Here is a 24155-nt window from a genome sequence, read left to right as displayed (position 1 = left end):
TTAATTCAGAAAATTCGAATTTTGGTCCATGCGTGCAACAGCAGTTTCTCTTAGCAGCCCCAGCTGCAGTAGATTTATCTTTTAGACAGGAACATTAAAAGCTACTGAACACGACTGTAGTCACATCAGTCACTGCATTACGTGCAGCTGGTCAGGAGAACTGCGCTAGTGATCAGACAGTCTGCTAGCATAATCTGAGCTCAGGACAGATATTTATTAATTTATATTTACCAAATCCAAAACCATAATATGTTTTATATTCATATGATGTAAACTCAAATATAGTAAGAAATCCTTAGTAACTAGTAATTACCAAATTACTCTTTTGGTAGTTTTGCCAAGAAATAGCCTTAGGGCTACTTATCTAAAAAGTAAACAGGCAAATGTTATTATGAAAATGAAACCACAGAACATTGAGTATCTTCACAGTTGCTTGATGACATGCTGCAAAAATGGATACCCAGCACAGGTTACATGAAATAACTGGAACTGGCTTCGCTACCTAAGCTATTTTAAGAAAGGGAATAAGATGCTTACTAAAAATAATTTTTCCCATTTTGTTTAATTATTTACATCTTTTTACACTTAATGGGCTAGACTCTGATATTTAGGTTGGAAAAAAAACCATAAAAAAAATCTGGAGAGCGTATTCACAGAAAACATGACAACAGCGTTTCCTCTTGTGCTTTTAAAGGAGAATACCTGTGCGTTGAGCTTAGGGCACTCCTGATTCTTCTGTCCTTGATTTTGTCCTACTGCAACAGCATAGGTGGCAAGCAGAGTCCAGAGACGCAGGGCTTGCATACAGGCTGCCAACAAAAACCAACCAAATCCTTTTAAGAATTGGTCTGCTATATTATGTGATCTTTGCTATACCTGCTGTATAGAAATAAAAGCAGACATGCACGGTACATAGCTACGTCACTCTGAAAATACCCACATTTAAGAGTGCTCTGATACATATTTAAAAGTAGAGGAACATTTAAGTTGAATTAACCTATTCAATAGAAACTGGTAAATATATTTGTTCCTTCAATGCTGTTGCCAATTCTGTGCTATCAGATTTTTCGTTTAAAAAGACATTTCGTCACAATAAACAACTGTAAGTAATGCCTCGGCTCATAACCCTGACTTAAAACCGCAGGCAGAAGACAGTCAGTACCGTTGACAGACACTGTGCGCACTTACCAGAGGGTTTTGCAGGAGCAGCTGCAGAAGCAAAAGAAAATTCCTCTTGCTTGAGGAACACTAATATAGCAGCACAAAGTGCAGTTGAGGGCGTTTCCAAATACAGCCTGACTAATCCCCGTGCAAAACCCCAGGGTCCTGTGACGCACGTCAGCAGCGCCCAGCAGTTTGTTATGCTCAGCACTACAGCCCGACGGGCTTACGGATGATCGGCTGGTGTACCAACAACAAAACCTCTGACCTTCGCTGCATGAACAGCTTTCAGGGATGCGGCAGGCGAATTTGGGCGGCTCTAACAGAGGAAGGCACTTGTTTTTCAAAGCAGAAGTTTACTACGCCGTTACTTTTTAACCCTTTTACAAAGCCTTCCCAAGTATTTTAGGATTTCCTGTTGCAGAGTGCCACAAATTTCTGAAAGCGCATTGACACGGTCTCATTAACGTTTACAAGGAAGAACACATTTATCTGTGCAGAAGCAGCAAATTGATTACTTAATTAATCTTTGCTTTGACTTTAATTATCTATGTGATACTGAAACAGGAAATCAAGGAGGCTTGTTTGTCAGGATTTTTGAGAGACTCAACATGCTTCCATTAGTTTGTCATTAGGCATGTCGCCTGATCAAAGACAGTAACTACATGACACACAAGATGTATTTAGAAGGAATCTATTTTACTGTGAGAAGATGGAGGAAGTATTGTCTAATCTTATTTACACTTTGAAGTTGTGTAAATGCTTGGAAGCATCACGTGAAGTTAACTCTTCCTACAGCAACAGCGCAAGCTTCCCTATACTATCGCATAATTCATGTTCAACCTTAGGTTTCTGATCACTATTTCAGGCTGCCAGAACTAACGACAAACATCAGACCAATCCATACCTGGCCATGAATGCGACCAGTGCAATTGTCAGAACTGAAGCAAGGGCAGGTTAGTAGTATAACACATATAAAATCCCTAATGCTACAACACAAACACACAGAGCCCCCCTTTACCAGGGCTCTAGAAATTCATTCATTATGAAAATTTCCACGTAAGGAGGATCTGCTGGTTTTCTACATTGAAAAAATCAATAGACTTCTTCTGAATGGTACAGTGGATCCATATATGTTTTGGGTCTGCATTCCAACTGTGGGCCAGTATGTGCTCTGTCAGGATTCCTCAGATTCTGACCTACAAAGAGTACTTTCATTTTTTTCAGTTGTGCTCTCTGTATTTTGACCCAATGAAACAAAATCATCCTCTTAGAATTGAACAAGATCCCCCCCTGCAATGTACATGTTGAGGTCTGCTGTATCCTGAAGCAGCAAAACAGCTTGAAAGGCATGTTCAAAATATAACATAATCCCTGCAAAGACTATACGCAGTTGTCGTGGTGTAACCCAACAGTAAATCAAACTTACTTGGCATTGGTATTTGCCAGAATTAATAGCTCCCATTAACCTACTTGCTATAGCATTTGTATATTGGTGTAATAGGTAACATACAAGGAGTATTACCTTCTGTAGTATTTTAATACAGTTAGCATGCTTTGGGTTAATAGTATCTCCCTAATAATGTTTGGGAAAGCTATGTATAATCTCAAATAAATATGAATTATTTGCACAACAAAAAGCTGTAGCTTATGTCAATGCTGGATTTCCAATTTTAAAAAGTCTCATGAACAATGCAGTAAAATATGCTTGCTAGATGAATCATGTACTTCAGGTAAAGACATCACTTTATACATTCCATTTGCAGAGTACCTGTCTTGGAGCTTTTATGTGTTTCAAAGGTGACAATGGTACTGGTATAAATGAGTCTTGTGAACCTCAGGGGTGAGACTGGGATGTGGTGGGTAGTGGGGCTGGCCTGTTGATATTCTGGTACTTCTCAGATGTGAGAAAATTAATTCTAATGCTACCAAGAATTTAAAGAAAGTTAACTTGTTCTTTATGAAAGTTGGGGAAAGAAAAAAGAAAAGTTTGGCTGGTTTTTTTTTTTGTTTTTTACCTTAGATACAATTTAAGATTGAAGACAAGAATTGCAGAAATTAAGACCAATGTTTACAGACTAATTTTTGGTAACCAGACTAATTAGAAAGCATTTTTAGGGAATGATTACTGTGTTAATGAAACAGCTAGAAAATGACGTGAGCAAAATTTCTGTAAACATTAATACAGCCAACACCTAATTCTTAGAAAAATATCTACTGTATCTCTAATTACTTTCACTTTAATGGAAATACCGTATATGAAACTCTTCATCTAGAAAACAAGGAAGACCGTCTTTGCAACTCCAAGAAACTTTTGTGTCAAATGCTTTAATTAACTAACAATAGCTACTACTGACCATGTTCTGTTACTGCTGATATTAGTCAGTTCAGCATTTTGTTTATGCTGTTTAACTTCTGTTAAGAGATGAATTAAAATTACCACTTCTTTTTTAAAGAGAGAGAAACAAAGCCCTGCATGACATTTCTACTCTCACAATACTGAAGGTCATTTATATATATTTTAAGAACCACGAACTAAAGAGGTATAGCTCTTTCAACAGATAGGTTCTATTTTAACCTTTTCTCTTTGGCTGAGGGCCGTATCTTGACTGCAGAATATTCTACACAGAAGAAGAGAGAGAGAAAGAAAAGAAAACTTAAAATATTAGATGATTTGTCATTCATTTAAGGCTAGGAAAAGGTTCAACTTTATATGGTGGTGTGTTAGGTGAACTTGATTTGCAGAGATTCAGGATGCTCTCAAAGAGTATGAAGCACTGGAAGTTTTAGTCTGAAGCAGAGACAAACTGGTTCTACCGGTCCGTACGCACCTCTGCACTAACTTGCACCTATTTGTGGAAAGAAATGAACACAGCACAGGTAAGTTACGTAAGCAAGTAAGCTGAACTCTTTTTTTAAGGTATAAAGTTGAATATTTCAGCTGAAGAGACATCAGCTTTTAAAGATCAAGAAAGAGGTCGTATTTAGGAGTCATTTCTGTTCATTAGAATTAGAATATTTGCTACAAAAATCAGAGGTGACTGAATCCTGTCTACAATATAAACATTAGCTAGTGGCTTTTCATGACTTTACTGCCTTTTATTCTTGTTTAGTGAGCCTGCTACAGCTGAACAACTTTGAATATATTCCCGTATGTTTAGCATATTCACAAACTTGAGCAATATGTTGTTTTATTGCAGTGATCAATTTCAAACATTAAGGATCTGTGTTTGTTTTCTATTTTTGCTTTTGTAGTAAGTCTACTTAGTACCTGTTTCCCAAAGCAGACTACTTGATATAATCTCCACAAGACAGGGAAAGCTAACTGAACCTTAGCACTCAAGTACCAAAACCAAGCAGAAGAAAGGAACCAACATAAAAGAATTTAATTCAAACATGGTTTTTATTCATGCCCTATTGAACTTAGTTAATGAGCAGCATACTGGTTCCAGCTTTAGCTTTTTGTAGTTCTAAGTGACAATTACAAAGAAAACATGATAAATGTTCAGTTTGGTGAAGCTGGGGTAAATAAATGTTTAGAAGGATGCCTTGCAGGAATTTTGGATACCACTTATTTTTCCAGTACAGGTGTGGTGTAAGAAAATGCTAGCCATGTTTACAGCTGTGACGCAGTGACGCAATACAGAAATATTATTTGTATATGAAAGTGTGTCTGTATTATAGAGGTGACTCACGAGGAATGTAAGAGATTCCTTAAGCAGAAAGAGCCTGAACAGCACTTGCTATGGAAGAGTGCTGAGAACGTATTAAAGACCGAAATCATTAAATTGTGATAAATCCAGAGAAGACACATGCTAAGGTCGTGATGGTCTTAACCTGAATGGTTTTAAGACTTGGCAGTATGATTTCAGCTGAAAATTTCTTTTGCTATCATATTTAAAAAAGGTAAAAATAAATGCATGCATGGAATAGATTGGAGAAGGTAAACACTGCATCACAAGACATATTTAGCAACTTTGTTTGCTAGAGATTTTCTAGATCTGATCAATTTTTCTTTATAATACAAGAGAAAACGTGATCTTCTATAGTCTCACCATTTATGACTGTATTGAACACATAAAGTTATCAGTGCTAATGTATACATTCAAATGTATAAAGAACCGCTAAACTTCTCAAGTATTTATTGTTGTATTTATTATAACAATCACTATGATGTTGCTGTCATTGAAAAATGGTATTTTGGTAAAACCCCTGTTGTTCATTAAAAAAATAAGGCTATATAAAGACACATTTTAATTCAGCAAGATAACTGTGCATGTTTTAAGCATGGGGTAGATCTCAGTTTCACTAGGACTAATCAAAAGTTTTACGCAGTGGAGAAGAACAATGATTAGCTTATGGTAAGGTCATGCAGTGAGATAAATTATTCTGGTTTAATGATCTCTCAAGGTGGTTACTCTATAAAGGTCTATGAGGTCAGAATTAGAATGAGGGGTTGTGTGCTTTGCTTTGCTTTTTTTTTAAAAAAAACCAACAAACCAAACAGTTTCTGCAGTCGTGGAAATCTAAAATGAATAGAGTTTTAGCATCGATTAGAAAAACGTAGGAAGCCATGACTTGCAATTCTATATGGAATTGATTGTTCAGATGAGAGAATGAAGATACTGCAGCATCATTGTCCCTTCTGCACCTTCCTCTCGTGCTTACAAAAACACTCTAAAAGCAGAGATCTCTGCTGATGGTAAATTGCAACTGACATTTTGAATCTTACGAGAAAGTAGGAATGAAGGCACGCCAAATGCATTGCGGACTTGGTATCTTGAAGTCCAGGTAATAGAACATAGGGGTAAGAGGTTTTGGATGGACTTACCTGTTAATCAAAGGCATTTCTCAAACACAGAGGTATTGCTACACATTACAAAACTCAGACAGAACTGTAACAACTGTGGCAACAGAAGTCGACGCTTCATGCAGCATTTCAAATCCTCTATAGAATCTAGTCTGTGAAGAACTAATAGTAACTAGGGCCTGGATTTTCAGTATTTCATGCGATCTCCTCCTGTCAGTTATTACTCCAGGAAAAAATTTAGTCTCTTTCTGAGAGAATATATGGGGTACAAACCATATAGAACCAGTTCTGATGATTCTGGGATTGAACGAATACAGCTGAAGGCAGGCATCTGTTGCTTCTGATTGTATGTTAGGGGAATCACCTCATCTCTGTGCTTTGCTCCCACTGCCTCACTTTGGAGAAAATTAACCTTTGAAACTGGTAGGTTAAAAAAAAAAAAAAGAAGCTATGTATTATTTAGTAATCGCTGAGTATCTGGAAATATCCAAGTGATCTTCAGTCAGCAATCATATATCTTGGAAATACCAGTCTATAAATGACATCCTGCGTGAGCCAGAATTTAATCTGGCATTTTTTTCTTAACTGTTACTCTCCTCCCCTTGCCAAAAAAGAACATAAAAATATTCTAATTGTAAGCAAGCGCAGATCAATACTAAGAAGTTATTATATTATGCTTAAATTTTACAAATAGCTTCTAAAGCACTAGAATTATAAGAAGAAATCAAGGTTGTGACACTCACTCAATCCAGGGCACAAGAAAACTGAGCCTTTTTTCTTGGCCTTCATCCTTACATTTCACTGGTGCCTATTCTTACTAATGCTTTCTGGATAGCCCTCTTTATAAATCCATTATGCACTTGCAACTTAAATACCAAATGCACTTCTGGTTTCCGTACCTTATGGGGGACAGAGCAGAACTCAGAAAGGCCCTGAGAAGGGCAGTAAAGATGGGCCATGATATGAAAAGCTTCCACACAATGAACAATTGAATATAACAGAATTCATCAGCCTGGAAAAGAAATGACTGGATGGCATAGAAAAGGTTAATAGGGAAAGATTGTTCGTTATCTCTTCCAGTGCAGGAGGTCATCAACGAAAATTAACAGGAGGCACAATCAAAACAAATCAAAGGAGTCAGCTACAGGTCACACAATTAAGCAAAGTAGTAAGATGTGGAATTCCTTTCTGGTGATACTGTAAGTGTACACAGCCTTAAAAAGGTACTGGATAACAACATGAAAAAACCTCATCTTAAGTTACAGACACTGTCTCTGACATACAAGCTGCTGGAGGCTGGTAAATCATTCTGGAAAAAAAAATCGTGACGACTTGCTCCTGGGCTTTCCCTGGGCCTCTGCTATAGACCCCTGCTAGACAGACGATACTATCTGTATCAGGCAGGACCATTCATGGAAAGTAAGTCAACACTCCCTCTTTGTAACATGTGACGACAAGGAGAATCACTTGCTCTTCATGATAGTGCTTCAGTTTAATTTCAAGTATCTTATTTTTTTACCCTATCCTTCCTTTTTTCTACCAGTTCTTTTTCAGATACTGAAAATTCATTTTTGACAAATTAGAATTTTTGAATTTGAGTGGTATTCCCATTTTCCTTTAATACTGCTATGGTAACAGGATAGATGTTGGAGTCTGGCTATCTGAAAGATCTGTTCCCCTCTCACATTACACAGAATCTAACGCTTACTGAAAGAATGCTTACAGGTGAGGTTGTTGGTACAACTAATCCTTCTTCAAAATACCAAGGCAAAGAGTATAGAATTCTAAGAACCGGCAGTATGTAGATACTGTGGTGTATTTATAAATTCTTAATTATCTATCAGGTGTGCAAAAGCTCACCTTGCATAATAACATAATTTTGATGACCTATACTATTTTTTCCCCAAACTGTACATTTGCATGTATACTTTTTATAATTAAATACCCTATATATATTTATATCATAGAATCATAGAATGGTTAGAGTTGGAAGGGACCTTAAAGATCACCTAGTTCCAACCCCCCTGCCACGGGCAGGGACACCTCCCACTAGCCCACGTTGCTCAAAGCCCCATCCAGCCTGGCCTTGAACACTGCCAGGGATGGGGCATCCGCAACATTTTGCATGCAGAATGCACATAAGTTGAAATAATTTATAACAAATGCTTGTTTCCCTTGAATCTTCCCATGTAACACTGTCTAGAATGGAATTTGCATTAAGCCCAAGGCCTGGACTGAAGCATTTGCTGCTGATTCTCTTCTTCTCTTATCTGCTTCTAAGAAAAAAACATCTGCTTAGATTTTTTTTTCACTAAGCCTAAGAATGCTGTATCTAGATCAAATAAACTCTGACCCTTGAATGGTGGAGTTGCGGGACTCAGTTTGAAAGCAAAGTCAGCAGGACAAAGTTTAATCTACAATGCATTACCAAATACTACAATTCTGATGGAAGAATGTAGTGCTAATACAATATCCCAATTAAAATTACACGCTGAGACTAATCAAGTTTTTAACTGTTAGGATCTCATTGAGTACAGATACTTCTTTAAACTTCTTGAAAAAAAATAAGCATTAAGTCTAAAGATGAAATACAGCTACAATACACTCATTTTAAAGGTAACAGACAGCATGATGACTTGAGGCATGATGGATTGTTTTGCCTCTGTGTCTCATTGTTTTATGGGTGTTTCTGACTGTTAGATTTACTCAAAGATGTAACTGGATGCTCCTTATTTCTTGTATTTCTGTGTATTTGCCCTCTGGAAGTGAGATAGGAGATGTTCAAACCCAATTTGTACTAATACTATCACTACGATACTTTGTACTATACTACTACTACTGCTAATGTACCAGTACTGCTACTGCCTTGTATTTATTCCTACCCTTCAGTTTTACATAAAATTTTTTCATGGTAACACGTAGACCAGATAAAGGTCATCCATAACTGATTTACGTTGCAAAGGCAGATGCAATCCAGGATAATAAATGTTGTCTTAATAACTGCTAAGCGTAAAAATTACGCTTTTAGTCTGATATCTAGTAAGTTTTCAACAAAGAGGGGAAGCTTTAAAGGAACAGGGTTAATGGTACATTTCAGTGGTATTCATTCTGTCAGCATTAAGGTGGAGTAAAACAAAATCCTAGGTAAAACCAAAAGCTCTAATAAACTTGGGTTATTTCAGTGATCTGCACAGCAGACAAACAGTTCTTTATATAAGGGTGCAGGAAGGAAGCTACAACAAATGAGCAGGGAAACAAGTAAGAACAAGTACATTTGAAAAGGAATCTAACCAGATCAAGAAGTCTGAAATTCTATATTCACTTAATGAATCATCAGTGTCCAAGTCTGGGCCTTGCCCCGCCCCTTTTAAAAAAATAATTTACAAATTAAATAAATTAAGTCTTTTTTTTTAAAGCCACATTTCCTTCTAGCAATAGGCATTATTTACATAATTTACAGAAATGTTATTAACATTTTTTTTTGTAATTATTGTCTGAGTCAGTGCAGTTCTGTATTCTTTTGTAATATTACTAAACAAAAAGAATATAACTACAACTACTTTTAGTACTTAAATATGGTGTATTCTTTGACCTGAGTGCTCCAACATTAAGCAGATGTCTACTTGTACTGAAAAATGCCTCATCTTTTTTTAACATTCAAGTAAAACACTCTACTGATATAAGGATTAGCCAAATTAGAAAAATCCAACGGAGTTTTAATGAGCACTGATTTTTTTTTTTCTTAAACAGTCAGAAACTCCTCACAAATAACCTAAGACAGAGGTGACCCAACACAACAGTCACAGATTCCAACTTAATGGCACAGTGCCAGTCACGCTGCTGCATGATTGACGTGGGACTAAAGATCTGCCTACTGCAATCATTGTAAGTTCTCTGATGTTTTACAGCAGCTGACCATTTGTGCTTGATTACATTCGGGTAAGAGAAAGCGGCTGACGTCCAGCAACTGGTCAACATTACTGTGATACGAAGACCTCTGCCATAGGAAGAAATAGTCACTACAGATCAACTGCTGCACAGCGCGTGACTGCAAGAAGGCCAGGGGAAAAGTTAGACTTCATGTCCTAACTTTTATTTTCCACGTCCTCCATGACAGTATACTTACCCAACTCTTTTGCCCAGTCTTATCTGGCCTTATATCTCTTTGCACACGCTGGTTAGGAAAGGAGGCCAGGAAGAACAGTTGTGAGCTATTTCTGCCTCTCAGTTGCACTTAGCATGTGATGGGATCAGCCAAGTTTCAGTGCTGAGTATCTGACAGGCAGCAGAGACATGGCTGCGACTCTAGGCCTCTGCATGCAGAAGCGGTTCAGTTGTACGAGTCTGATTTGCAGTTAGGTAGTGGCCAAGAAATGCCAGTTGTCGTGGGACAGGATTTCTTAAATGACAGATCATTTACAAAATAGGGTCTATCCATCTTCAGAGACCTACTGTGCAAACCGATACAATATTCACACTAGTGCCACCTGCTGCTCTACACTGTCTGTTGCAGCTCAACTAGGTAAAATTTAAATCTTGAAAATTAATTACCATCTGACAAATGCACCATATTATAGCAATAAAATCTAACACTCTGTTTCTCTTCCAATACTTTTGCTGAAAATCTCTCCAAGACTTATTCTTCATCATAAGTAAACAGTATGCTGTAGTATACTTGCACAAAATATGCTTGTGTACGCACACATGGAGGGAAGAAAGAAGGCTGATGGCTTCAAGCATTGCATTACACAATTCATTCAAGTGAAAATAAACTGTAAGAGGCAGCTATTCTGTTTTTTTTTTTTTTAAGGAAAGAACTTCCAAAGTTCAGGTATTTTTAAAAAGCTTCTAGATTACTGAAATTGTGACATTGTAACATTTACAGGTTCATTTAAAATTGCCATTGAATTTACAGATAGTATTCTCTCCTGTCTATAAATGCATGAATCCATACCCTGGGTCTCTTCAATGCCTATATTAATCAATTAAGATATTTTTTATAAAAGTTGATAGTTCTTGTTAGCTCAAGACTGACTGTTGAAATGCTAGGGAACTTTAATTCATAATATGAACAAATTTGCGATGATATGTGTATTCAGACAATTAAAAAACCTTCTTACTACTTATATTGTTTGACAGTTAAAGGTAACATGTTTAATACTTGCAGTATTTGCTATTGGTCTTAATCTGTAAAAAGAGTTTAACAGAACAGCTGCCATTATAGCTCAACCAATAATCAAGAGTTATCGCAAAGAGGAGAAGAATCACTTGAAAGTATGACTGAACACATACCAAGCATTTATTTAAAGGTAAATATATTCCAGAGCAGAATGATTCATTGAAAGATTGCTTTTCTGTCTTAGAGAAAGACTTTATACAAAAGATAAAAGAAAGCAGAAAAGAAGCTCTTCTGAGCCTATACGTACAATATATATTGTGTCCTGATATTTACATGTATTTACTACTTGGAGCACAATTTTCAGATGTAGTCCATTGTCATGTTTTTGATAACTGTTATAACTAGGATAAATGAGTTTTAAAGAAACTAATGCAGAATTAAAGACTTAATTGATCTTCCCATACCCATTCTTTTTAAGAATATATGTTTCAATACCTACTGAATTAAAATAAAAAAGGCAGCAGTAATTTCAGGAAATTAAAACCTACTTCTGAAACAGACAGTTACATTTAGGATTGGCTTATCATACTAAATGAAGTAAAATATTAGCATGAACATAATCTGTAGAGTAGACTACTTTTTGATGCTTAACAGTGTTAGAAGAAAACACTGAAATTGCATCAATTTTTTTTCTCCTAGGAGCCGAATTTTTAGAATTTCCAAATGAATTATTTTACAGTGAGAATAAATACCTATTACTAGTATCAAATTTGTATCGACGTGAACTATGCTTAAGTGTTTTTCCTGGCCGGTGTAAACTTGCTTCACAAGCCACATTCTAGGTTATTATATATTATGATTATCTGTGCAAAAAGCCTGTAGGCAACACAACCTTCTTGTAGTAATGCTGGTGTTTATCACTTTGTCAGTGTGATTTTTCTATTGAGGAATACCATCTAAACAAAACCCAAGTTTTACAGAAATAGTTAGATGACAACTCCAAATGTCAACTCATATCAAGTTTAACTTGGTTTTAAAATTTTAACAATATTCTAAAAATTATTCTAATACTCTAGTCACTAGTAATGTAAGGGCTCTCAGTCCACGTCAATAGGTAGGGGCAGTATTAGGTCTCAGGAGTTCTTTTGCTTTTCACTACCTAGGTTTGTATCACAGCACTGTTCTTTTGGAATAATAATATTGCCACATGGATCACATCACTGAATAGCTCTCAAGGTCATGACATTTTAAATATTATCACTGCAACACCCAGAAAGTGACAATGTCCTGCAGTGGTATCATTAGAGAGAGTCCATGTTCCTTCCATTCTCCTTTTATTCATTTCAGTTTGCTCAGGCCCAAACTCTTATTCATCTTTATAAAGGAAAAATTATGTATGAAGGAGTTTGACATACTAGCCATTTAAGATTCTTGAATATGTATGCTACATATTACATACTCCTTTACTTTATTCTCCACTTGGAGATCATCAGTGCCTCATGCCAGAGTAACGTCACAGTTACTATAACAACTAGTTACTAGCACCAAGACAAGAATAAAGTGGAGTGGTACATGATTGCTGCCAGTTGTAGAGCTCTGTATCCTTCATTTGTGGCACAAATGCTCTGATGCCCTATGAAACGAAGCCAGAGACTGGCAAGTAAAAGAAAATAATGATGATAAAAAAAAATATCTCCCCACACAAACCCTATGACATTCACACTCACAGAATATATTCCTTTGTTTCTTAGGGAAGCAGACAAATAGCAGTTACCTCACTTATTCATTTGCTTATTCCTCTCCAGGTAAATTCTAATACTGAAAAAATCCATGCATTTCTTTTCCTCCCCAACATATTAAAAAGGAAACTGGCCAGAGACACTTAACAATGGCTGGTTGAAAAGTCTCCTGTAAAATGAGAAACTGCTTTTTTTAAATTGCTTTTTAATTTGCTGCTCTTGGAATTTGATACAAAATCTGTTTTTCAGGTAATTAGATCCTCTCACTCCAGGAACAGAATGGAGAAATAGACAAATGAAACTCAGCATTTGCCCAGTTTTCTGGAAAACAAACCTGAGAGAATAAGTCTCAGTTTAAGGTATTCTGCTATTCTGTTTTCAAACAGCTCTATTATGTTTCTCATCCTTATAAATTAAATACAATAAAAAGCTCCAAAAATCACGTGAGAAACAAGCTGCTGAAAAAATCCAAGGTGCTAACAAACAACAAAAAATACTGTTATTCCATTAAGCAGTTTTTCTTACATTAATCCCAAATTTTAGTTAGCATGGGCTATTCCTTATAGATGAGTATTTTTGAAAGACTTAGGCAACATTTTTCACTTTAGTTTGTGAACATCTGTTTTCTGCTGAGTTTCTAAAAGGCTTCGCAAAGAGTAAGGAAGAAACAGAAGTCTATTGTCAGTAGAATTCATTCACTATCTAAGGATCCACAACTTCATTGCAAACTTGTCTGGGGCCTGAAAAATCCAAAAGATTGAGTGTTACTGTAAGTGTTACTGATATCAAACATTATCTAGTAAGTTATTTTAAGAATCTAATTATTAACCTCTTTAATTAAAGTTAGCAACCTTGCAGCTAACTTTTACCTTCACCTGACTGCAGGAATACTTTTACAGTGTCACAGAAATGGCAATTTGGCTGTGCAAAGTAATACAGAAGGCTTTGGGAGATAGTTATTTCTTAACACACAGTGTAAAACTTCACGTGACTGGCTATATATTTACTATTAAAGCCTCTGTTACTTCAGAAGTGGAGCTGAAGTAAATCCGTCTACATTTATCAGTGCCTAAGGGATGCTCCCTATTTGCAAACTTCAGACGGTCAATAAGGACACAATACTAATACTTTAATTCCAAACTTAAACCTTTGCTTCCAAATAAGATGCAGTAGTTTTATGCTGTCTTTATTAAGCTTAAATTTCTGTACCAGGCTAATTACTTTGCTAAAGAATTCATCTACTCAAATGTGAGATAGATGGTTTAAAATTTCTTGATTTTTATTATTCAACAAGGAAACATGGTTACCCTTATATTTTCTACAATGCTTGAGAATCCCTTCCACTTTTCTTCACATTAAACATCCTTGGTTCCATAATCCCTGACATTAACTTGTCTTAGAGATATTCTATTTGATTTATAAAGGTCACTGTCTTTTTAGCATTAAACACTGCTATAAGTCAGTTTTTTACTTACATTTGGGTCTTACATTTATCTGATTTTATTTTAACAAGAAAAAGTAAAAAAAAAAATTGCTGTATTTAATTATAAAGAAAGAATATTTTATTGGTGAGAATTAAGTCACATAACTAAGGTGTAAATAGGCCTGCTCTGTACTGATTCTGATAAAAGTTATAAATCAAGGTAATTATGAGTCTGATGGGGGTATAAAACCGAAGTGTAATGTTCCCCAAAGAAAACTTGAACCAAAAAAATCTGCAGAAAATACAAAACCAATCCGGTAATTTTAATCTAACACAGAAGACCAGCCTGGTATAGTAACTTGTGTACTAGAAAAAACACATTTCAATAAAGCAGTATTGTTCCCCATCACCACCCTAACTAACACTAAATTACAGACTGGAAACAGCACCTTCTCCCCAACGCTCAAAGGAAAGTCTCTCTCATGATAAACTAGAACAGATACAGTGTTTTGTAAATTACAAACACTGAATCAAATCTACATTGGTGGATAAAACTGTTTCAGGAAGTTCTCCAGAATGCAGCATATTCAAGTAAAACAAACACTGAAATGCATTTTTGCCCTTATTTGACAAACTAAACTCCTCGGTATGAAGTTTACATAGCTATTTCACTTATTTCAAAGAAATTTCACAGTCTGATTACATGTCCACTGAAAATACTCCTTGAGGAAGAAAGAAGACTTGCAGCTGGTGAACTAAAGATGTTTGTTTGCTGAGGAAGCTGCCAACTTGAATATCGGTTGAAATGCTAGCTCTCTAAGTGAGCAGGCAGTATTAATGTGTTGTATCCAATTGGTAAAATGTTTCAGTATGAGAAGGCGGGCACGCTTTGGATAAGCTTTAGTTTTCCCTTGCAATTTAAAGTTGAGAAAAGCTCTAATCACAAAAGCAGAATTTTTGGAAGTATCTGTTTAGGATCACAGATCTGTGTCCAAGAACATAGCTCAGAAAACGTTATCTGAAGTACATACTTCAGAAATTCACTTATCAGAAATCAATTTAACATTGGTGTAGCGATTTTTTTTCCCTACCAAAGGCAAAATCTTTGCAACAAAGATAAAAGTTAAAGTCTTCTCAGCCAAAATACCATTTAAACACTGTACAGAATGCTAGTACAAATACATCTTTACCACTTATTAGGCACTTTCTGAATTACAGCTCAAATGGAATATTGTCAATAGGAGTTGGTGGAACTATTGGATCTGCCTTTTGAGTGTTTGATGATCAGGCTTTTACATGTTATTTAATTGTACACATAACTCTAAAGTAATTTCTAGTATTACTGTAAGTTTTCAAATGAGTTTTGTAAAATCCTACTACAGAGTCCAGAGCCCTTTTTTAGAGCTAGATCTAAAACCTCTTTAAAGTGGCAATCCAAACTTTCCATTTTCCCAAAAGCTGTTGTTCTAAGTGGGCCCACAGAAACCAGAGGGCAAGACAACCCCCTCCAAATTGTTGAATGACAGGACTAATGACTAGAAACAGCATTCAAATATTTTTTCAACAGTAAGTATGATGACTTTATGATTAGTAAAAAACACGCAGCGGAATTCTTCTCTGGACACACATTATTGCAAATTGCATTGTATGACTTCCACTGGCAAGTGTTGCATCACATGGCCAAGTGAGGAGTTAGATAGCTCACAATTTACATACAGGATCCCAGTTCTCAGCAAAATCTGTTTCCACGTATAATTAAAAAAAATAAATATGAGCTTTTAGTAACGTTTTGCAGGGGAGATCACAAAATAGCCACTGGCTAACACAGGTGACTTGATGATTTCAGTTCAGTTCTTCAGTACAGCAGCGTCCAAATCATAAACTCAAATTCTGTGGGATTTCAATGTAACCAGCATATTGTCTAAACTAAGACCTTTTACCACCCAGTTACTGATAAGCAGATATTTAAATAATACCCTAAATAACAAGTTTAACGAGCGCAGTAGAGAGAGAGCTCCAGCTTCCTTTTATAGTAACTGTGAACAGACATTGCTTCCCAGTTTCAACAGAGGGCTGAACACGCTCCCCTCCCCCTTTTCTTTTCAAGAAGTTACAAGCAGGCTTTTAAATTACCACCAAGACCTACACCTTTACACATAGGTACATATGGCCCAGACAGGACACGACGGAGCAGATGCTTTTAGTGCTAGTGGACTGTGTTGAGGTGGAATAGCTGCTCCTGCCTCTGGCGTCTGTCCTTATCACCAGAACCCGGGCTCGACACCCCTCCTCTGCCCCATCACCTCAAGGGGTGGACACAAGACACAGACAGTCTCCAACGTCTGGAAAGGGAGACCCGTCTTAACTTTTGCCATCAGCCAGCAGACGAACTGCCAACAGCAGGAGCTGTAGGGCCCCGCAGGTGACAGAGAAGGGACTCGCTTTGGGCAAGGGTCTGGTATTTGAGGGTGGCCTGTGTGGGGCCTGCGTCCACTGGGGCGGCACTGGGGGAACGGGCCCACCAGGGAGGTGCCGGCCTGAGGAGAAGGAGAAGGGCGAAGGGGCGCCGGCCTCCACAGCGTCGTTTCCCCGCGCTCTCCGCCTCTCACCACGTACCATCTCGATGATCTTGGTCTTCCTGCCCGTCTTCTTCTTCATGGTGAAGATGTACTGGGCCAGCACCACCCCGCCCACCAGGGCGCACACGCTGGCGCTGGCCACCGCTCCCATCTTCGCCACGGCGGTCCTGTCCATGGTAGCTCCCGAGGGGTCACGGCCCGCCGCCGAGAGCCGCTGCGGGGAAGCCGGGCGGCCCCTTCGTCGCTGAAGGCGGAGGAGGTCGAGGGGGAAGGGGGAAGGTGCCCCTCGGCGCCGGCCGCCAGCGGGTCCCCGCCGACCGCCAGACCCGGCAATGACGGCGCCGCGCGCCCCGCCGGCCTCGGCTCCCGCGCGCGCTGCCCGCGAGACGTCGCCTGCGCGTGGCCTGCGCGGCGCTACCACGGCAAGAGGGAAAAACAGGGGGGGAAGAGGAAGAAGTTGGAAGGGCTGGTGGCGGAGCGGGGCGCCGCAGGGGACTGGCCCAAGGGGCGGGAGGGCTTGGAAAAGGAAAAGCAGCAGCTGGGAGGTAAGTTTTGTGTTTTTGTATTTTTTCATTTTCCTCGGGAAATATGAAGGAGTGCCTCTCTTCCCCCCCACTCCCCCCCCCCCAGGAAGGAATGAGAGGGCCCAAAGGCTTCCCAAACTACCCTTCCCAGTGTCGGCGCGAAGGGCGGCACCTCCCCTCTGGGCCGGGCCGGGCCGGGCCGGGCGGGGCGGGGCGGGGCGGGGCGGGGCGCGGCGCGGATGGTATTTATGGCGCTGTGAGGCGGTCGCTCGTGATGGCGGCGGCGGGTAAGGGCTTGTAACGCTGGCGGTTTGCGCATCACCTTTCGCTTGGCCTCAGACCGCGCCTGAGCCGGGAGCTCCCGCGGGTAAAGGGGGGGCTGCCGCCCCGGAGCAGCTCGGACCGGGGAGTGCCGTCGTCTCCCACACAGGTGAGCCCCCGCCGGTCTCTGTCTCTCTTCTCCCGCTCCGGGGGGTATGTGTCCGGGCGAAGCTCCTGAGGCGCGGGGTGCGTGCCCCACTGGGGCTCTGCGGGGGAGAGGGCGTGTGGGGAGAGCTGTGCTGCCGCCAGCCTGCCCTCGGCTGCCGCGGGTTGCCTAGCGAGCATAACGACGGTAACCGCCTGAGGTGAAAAAATAATTTTATTTTTTTTTCTAATTTACCTCAGAGAGGAAAGGCGCGAGCTTCCAGGCTGCCTTTGCCCCGAAGGAAAACAAGGGGCGAGCCCATCATTTTTCCTTCTGCCCCTCACCTCCTCCGCGGGCTGTGGGGTCTTGTGTATTCGGGTTTGTCCCCGCTCGTGGCAGAGCAGAGCACGGGCGTGGGGCAGTGAGTTTTGAACTAGGGTAACGTTATTGTCAATCCGCCTACGAAAGGATTAGTCTCCCCCTCCTCCTCCCCCCTCTTCTTAAAATAACAGCAGGTAGGGAGCAGAAAAGCTGATTTGTGCCCTGTCTGACCAAGTTCTTTAGTCATGTCACTAGGGCATCTTCAAGGCGATTGCTTGGTGGAGGTTTTGATGTTGTCTGTCTGTGGCTTCATTCACTCTTCTACAAATAAGTTCTCTTGCAGATGACTTGCATCAGAATATTTTTTTTTTGGTGATACTTCTTGGTAAGAGAGAAAACCCCAGTTCTGTGACTTTGAAAACTTATATTACTTTCTTAATGCTTGTTACAGATGACTTCTAATGGTTAAAAAAAGCTGTTATTTTTTTGCTTTTTCTTCATATAAGCAGCAGTGTCTATGACACTAAACTAAAGACAAGAGGTCTCTTAAGGTTGTCTTCTGAACTACATACCCAGAAACCCAAGGCACTTGAAATTAACATTTCTTCATCTCACACTAGAGTAATGTAAAGCTAAGAGATGGAATATACTCATAAAAGTTGTTGTTAACAAAGTTGTTTGTATAAACAGTTGTATATGTATTAGTAAATACTTTACCAATGGTTTGTTTCCTTTTCAGTAAAGAAGAATGTCATTGTTTAAAGCTAGAGACTGGTGGTCCACTGTACTTGGAGAAAAAGAAGAATTTGACCAAGGCTGTCTCTGTGTTGCTGATGTTGATAATAGTGGCAGTGGACAAGGTAAATTCAGAATTGTGTGGTTGCTGACTTTTAAGCTACACAGCTGCAGGTTTGCTGTGACAGTGCATACTGGAAGTTTGTTAGCCAGGCTAGTTAGTTTAAAGTCTGTGTTCTGGTTTGAGGTCTGCTTTCTTTAATATGTCCTTGTAGCCTTAAGAAGACAGATTCAATGCCATTTGTCTTTGTATATTTGTAGGTTTCTAAACATTTTAATTCTTGCTTGCGTTCAGTAGTAATTTCTATCATGTCTTATTCTCTCAATTGTAGATATTTTTAAAATAGAAAATTTTGTTAGTCATGGGAGCAAACACACATTGTAAGTTGTTGAAATAACTTAAGGAAAAAAGGAAGGTGATAACTAATAAGCTAAGAACTTAGAAAAACAAACAACCTTTTTTGCCTGGAAAACAAGGGGCCACTGAAATAAGTGACTCTGAGTAGGTCCTGCTTTTCTATGTAGTCAATAATGTGGAAATAAAGTGTGGAACTGAAGTGATGTGTCTGAGGATGTATGTACAGCAGTACATGATCTTTGCTGTTAGGGAGAGTTCTTGTGTGTGTATGTTTTTGAAATTAGTAAATATTTGGGGTTTTTATTATACACTCATGCTCATCTTGGAGCTCTGTTTTGCTTAGTAGAGGTACTTGATTTCACCATTGCCTTAATCTTTAAAAAATATTTTTATTTTAGATTGTCCGTTTTCAGGAGGATTTGAACAAAGTTGAGCTGTTACTGGTTTGGTGTACAGCCTTTTTCAGTAGAAATTCAGAGAATCATTTAGGTTGCAAAAGACCTTTAAGATTGAGTCCAGCTGTTAACCTAACACTGCTAAACCATGACCCTGAGTGTCTGGTCTACATGTCTTTTTAATACCTCCAGGGATGGTGACTCAACCGCTTCCCTGGGCAGCCTGGTCCAGTGCTTGACAACCCTTTCAGCACAGAAATTTTTCCTAATATCCAACCTAAACCTCCCATGGTGCAACTTAAGGCCATTTCCTCTTGTCCTATTGCTTCTTACCTGGGAGAGGAGACTGACATCCACCTTGCTACAGCCTCCTTTCAGGTAGTTGTAGAGAATGATAATGTCTCCCCTGAGCCTCCTTTTCTCCAGGCTAAACAACCCCATTTGCCTCAGCTGTTCCTCACAAGACTTGTTCTCTAGACCCTTCACCAGCTTCGGTGCTGCTCTTTGGACATGCTCCAGCACCTCAGTGTCTTTGTTTTAGTGACAGGCCCAAACTAAACCTGGTATTTGAGGTGCGGCCTCACCAGTGCCAAGTACAGAGGGATGATTACTCCCCTAGTTCTGCTGGCCACACTGTTTGTGATACAAGCCAGGATGCTGTTGGCCTCCTTGGTCATGTGGACGCACTGCTGGCTCATATTCAGTCATCTGTCAGCCAACACCCTCAGGAACTTTTCTGCCAGGCAGCTCTCCAGCCACTCTTCCCCAAGCCTGTAGTGCTGCATGGGGTTGTTGTGACCCAAGTGCAGGACCTGGCACTTGGCCTTTTTGACACCTCGTACAGTTGGCCTCGGCCTGTTGATCCGGCCTGTTGATCCAGCCTGTCCAGATCCCCCTGTCCAGCCTTCCTACCCTCAAGCAGATTGATACTCCCACCCAACTTGGTGTTGTCTGCAAACTTACTGAGGGTGCACTTGATCCCCTTGTCCAGATCACTGATAAAGATATTAAACAGATCTTGCCCCAGTACTGAGCCCTGGGGAACACAACTTGTGACTGGCCACCAACTGGATTTAACTCCAGTCACCACAACTCTTTGGGCCCAGCCATCCAGCCAGTTTTTAACCCAGCAAAGTACATGCCTGTTCAAGCCATGAGCATCAGCTTGTCCATGAAAATGCTGTGGGAAATGGTGTCAAAGCTTTTACTAAAGTCTAGGTAGACAACATCCACAGCCTTTCCCTCTTCCACTAAGTGGGTCACCTTGTCATAGAAGGAGATCAGGTAGTCAAGCAGGACCTGGCTTTCATAAATTCATGCTGACTGGCCCTCATCACCTGGTTGTCCTGTATGTGCTGCATGATGGCACTCAAGATGATCTGCTCCAGCATTGAGGTCAGACTGACAGGCCTGTAGTTCCCTGGATCCTCTTTCTGGCCATCCTTGTGGATGGCTGTCACATTTGCTAACCTCCAGTCAACAGGGACCTCCTTGGTTAGCCAGGACTGCTGAAAAATGATTGAAAGTGGCTCAGTGAGCACCTCTGCCAGCTGCCTTGCACCTTGTGTGGATCCCATCCAGCCTCATAAACTCTAAGTGGTGTAGGTGTAGCAGTTTGCTAACCATTTCCCCTTAGGTTATGGGGGCTTCATTCTGCTTCTTGTCCTTGTCTTTAGCTCAGGGGGCTGGCTACCCTGAGAACAATGGTGTTACTATTAAAGACTGAGGCAAAGAAGGCATTAAGCACCTCAGCCTTTTCCTCAGCCTTTGTCACTATGTTTCCCTCCACATCCAGTAACGGATGGAGATTCTCCTTAGCCCTCCTTTTGTTGTTAATGTATTTATAGAAACTTTTTTTATTATCTTTTACAGCAGTAGCCATGTTAATTTCAAGCTGGGCTTTGGCCCTTCTAATTTTTCCCCTGCATAACCTCACAACATTGTTGTAGTCCTCCTGGGTTGCCTGCCCCTTCTTCCAAAGGTCATAAACTCTCTTCCCACTGCCCCCCCCCCCCCCCCCCCCCCCCCCCCCCGCCAAGTTCTAGTCAAAGCTTCCTGTTCAGCAAGGCTGGTCTTCCTTGCTGGCTTGTCTTTTGGCACAAGGGGATTGCCTGCTCCTGTGCCTTAAAGATTTCCTTCTTGGGGAATGTCCAGTCTTCCTGGACTCCTTTGCCCTTCAGGAGTGCCTCCAAAGGGACTTTATCAAACAAGCCCCTAAACAGGCCAAAGTCTACCCTCTGGAAGTCCAAGGTAGCAGTTCTGCTAACCCCACACCTTATTTCTCCAAAAATCAGAACCACTATCATTTCATGATCGCTTTGCCCAAGACAGCCTCCAGCCATCACATCACCCACAAGTCCTTCTTGGTTCACAAACAACAGGTCCAGCAGGGTGCCTTCCCTAGTTGTCTTACCAACTGGTCGGGAAGTTATCTTTCACATGCACCAGGAACCTTCTAGACTGTTTCTGCTGTATTGTATTTCCATCAGCTTATCTGGCAAATTAAGTCCCCTATGAGAACATGGGCTACTGATTGTGAGACTCTTCCCAGCTGCTTACAGAATTTTTCATCTGTCTCTTCATCTCGGTTAGGTGGTCTATAACAGATTCCCATCATGATATCTACCTTGTTGGCCTTTCTCCTGATTCTTACCCGTAATTCTGACCCATGATCAAAAAACCCCAAATTCTACTGGGGTTCTAAATAATCTTTTCCTTATGGAAAAAAATGTAATTGATATAAAAGCAGGACTTAGAGTGCTGTGGGAGTAGTAGTCTGCTGTTTTATTTACTTTGCCAACATTATATTTTCTCTTTGTTTTTAGACTAGGCTCTTTTTCTTCCAGAGTTTAGGACCAAAAGCTGGTGTTCTTGAGCCTGGAGAAGAGAGGGCTCTGGGGAGACCTTATAGTGGCCTTCCAGTACTTAAAGGGGACCTACAGGAAAGATGGGAGGGACTCTTCATCAGGGAGTGTAGTGATACGATGAGGGGTAAGGGTAACAGCTTTAAACTGAAAGAGGGTGGATTTAGATTAGGTATTAGGAAGAAATTCTTTACTGGGGTGAGGGTGGTGAGACACTAAAACAGGTTGTCTAGAGAAGTTGTGGATGCCCTATCCCTGGAAGTGTTCAAGGCCAGGCTCGATGGGGCTTTGAGCAGTCTGGTTTAGTAGAAGGTGTCCCTGCCTATGGCAGGGGGGCTGGAACTAGATGATCTTTAAGGTCCCTTCCAACTCTAACCATTCTGTGTTTCTCCTGCAGTGGGCTGGTTGCCATCGCCTAGCGACAAGTCAAAATGTCCTCACTTTAACACAAGTATTTTTAAGGAGTTAATAACTAAAATGGATTTAATTTACTGCTGAAGGAATACTTGTTACTGACTGAGGAAAAGATGAGTGGGGGAAGGCAGTCAGTATTCTCTGAATGAGGCGCTTGTGGGTGAAAGTTTTTTTTGTGACTGAAAAAGAGATGAAGCAAGCAGCTGTTCTGAGCTTTTACATGGGGTCCTATGGAACTATGCTAAACCTTTAGAACCTTGTGAACTGTGTTCAGGAGTTACTTGTATGTTCTCCTGGCTTGTAGACCAATTCTGTTATTTTTGCCATGATGCCCTCTATCTAGAGGAAATAAGTACTAGCAACCAACTTGTTAATATGGGAGGCACCTCTTTGTGGTTTTTTCATTAATAACTTTTTGTTATTCACAACCAACTAAATGACTACTTGCTTAAAATACTGATTCCAAAGTAACTCCAATGTAACTATTGCGTTCTCCTTTGAGAGAATGGATCTGTCTCAAGAGCAGGTGATCTCAAAGCCTGGCTTTGTTGACATGAGACATGACAATCTGGCTTTAGTTTGCATTTGGATAAATGTAATTGGTCCCAATTTTAAAGTTTCATACTTCTGCTGGTGTGATATGTGTACGCACAAATCCAAGATGTAGAAGCTGAAAGTTCGAAGTACTCTTCAAAACCAGAACACTACTTTTCGGGAAGTGTGAACAACAATCTAAAATGATGGAATAGTAACAATGATCAGTGCCATCACCATGATAATTGCCATATTAAACCCTTTGCTGACAGGTTTTCATGGATATGCAAAAAAGCTAATTGCTAATCTTAACCTAGAAGATGGAGCATAATCAACATTAATTGAATCATGTAAATATTCTATCTTTTCAGGGTATTCCTCGAAGCACTTCTGCAGCAAATTGAATTCCATATGTGCTATTGTATTCTGTAGTCTCCTTTGGTTATTTTTTTTTTAGATAAAATTATTGTGGGCAGTTATATGGGGTATCTTCGAATCTTTAATCCACGTCCTGTGAAACCTGGAGATGGAATACAACCCGAAGACTTGCTCTTGGAAGTGCAGTTACGAGAACCAATATTGCAGGTGGAAGTGGGAAAATTTGTTTCGTAAGTCAACGAAAGGCTATGTTGCTGTTTATTTACAGCTTAAATGTGATTTTTTTCTTTGTTTTGGGGGGTAAGTTTTCAATTTCCAGATGGACAACTATTAAG

The 24155-nt window shown here is 39.9% G+C and overlaps 2 protein-coding genes and 1 long non-coding RNA gene across 10 annotated transcripts in view; 2 read left to right on the top strand and 1 right to left on the bottom strand.

The window, feature by feature from the left end:
• The window catches only part of NT5C3A (5'-nucleotidase, cytosolic IIIA), a 29215-nt gene extending 11979 nt beyond the window's left edge, over positions 1 to 17236 (bottom strand). Inside the window, exons 1-2 of one of the 6 annotated variants that reach the window (XM_063325526.1) lie at positions 16895 to 17236; positions 703 to 809 (exon numbers count right to left, since the gene is read on the bottom strand). In XM_063325526.1, the coding sequence (XP_063181596.1) occupies positions 703 to 809; positions 16895 to 17006 (219 nt within the window). In that variant the 5' untranslated portion in view covers positions 17007 to 17236. Of the gene's footprint in view, positions 1 to 702; positions 810 to 1188; positions 1338 to 16868 lie in introns of those variants that run through there. The other 5 variants (XM_063325523.1, XM_063325522.1, XM_063325524.1 and 2 more) reach the window with 5 other exon arrangements.
• On the top strand, positions 3457 to 12144 carry LOC134510642 (uncharacterized). Its single transcript, XR_010069682.1, has 3 exons — positions 3457 to 4041; positions 7231 to 7390; positions 9722 to 12144. It is a non-coding gene; the product is annotated as an uncharacterized LOC134510642 (long non-coding RNA).
• Positions 17237 to 17637: 401 nt separating the features above from the next.
• Positions 17638 to 24155, top strand: part of BBS9 (Bardet-Biedl syndrome 9) — a 316361-nt gene continuing 309843 nt past the window's right edge. For all 3 annotated transcript variants that reach the window (XM_063325516.1, XM_063325517.1, XM_063325515.1), the window contains exons 1-3: positions 17638 to 17785; positions 18822 to 18942; positions 23900 to 24050. In XM_063325516.1, the coding sequence (XP_063181586.1) occupies positions 18831 to 18942; positions 23900 to 24050 (263 nt within the window). In that variant the 5' untranslated portion in view covers positions 17638 to 17785; positions 18822 to 18830. The remainder of the gene's footprint in view (positions 17786 to 18821; positions 18943 to 23899; positions 24051 to 24155) is intronic.

Source organism: Chroicocephalus ridibundus, chromosome 2, assembly GCF_963924245.1.
Source record: "Chroicocephalus ridibundus chromosome 2, bChrRid1.1, whole genome shotgun sequence".
Classification (NCBI taxonomy): Eukaryota; Metazoa; Chordata; class Aves; order Charadriiformes; family Laridae; genus Chroicocephalus; species Chroicocephalus ridibundus.
The sequence above is the reverse complement of the archived record's forward strand: the minus strand, read 5'-3'. Positions and strand labels throughout refer to the sequence as shown.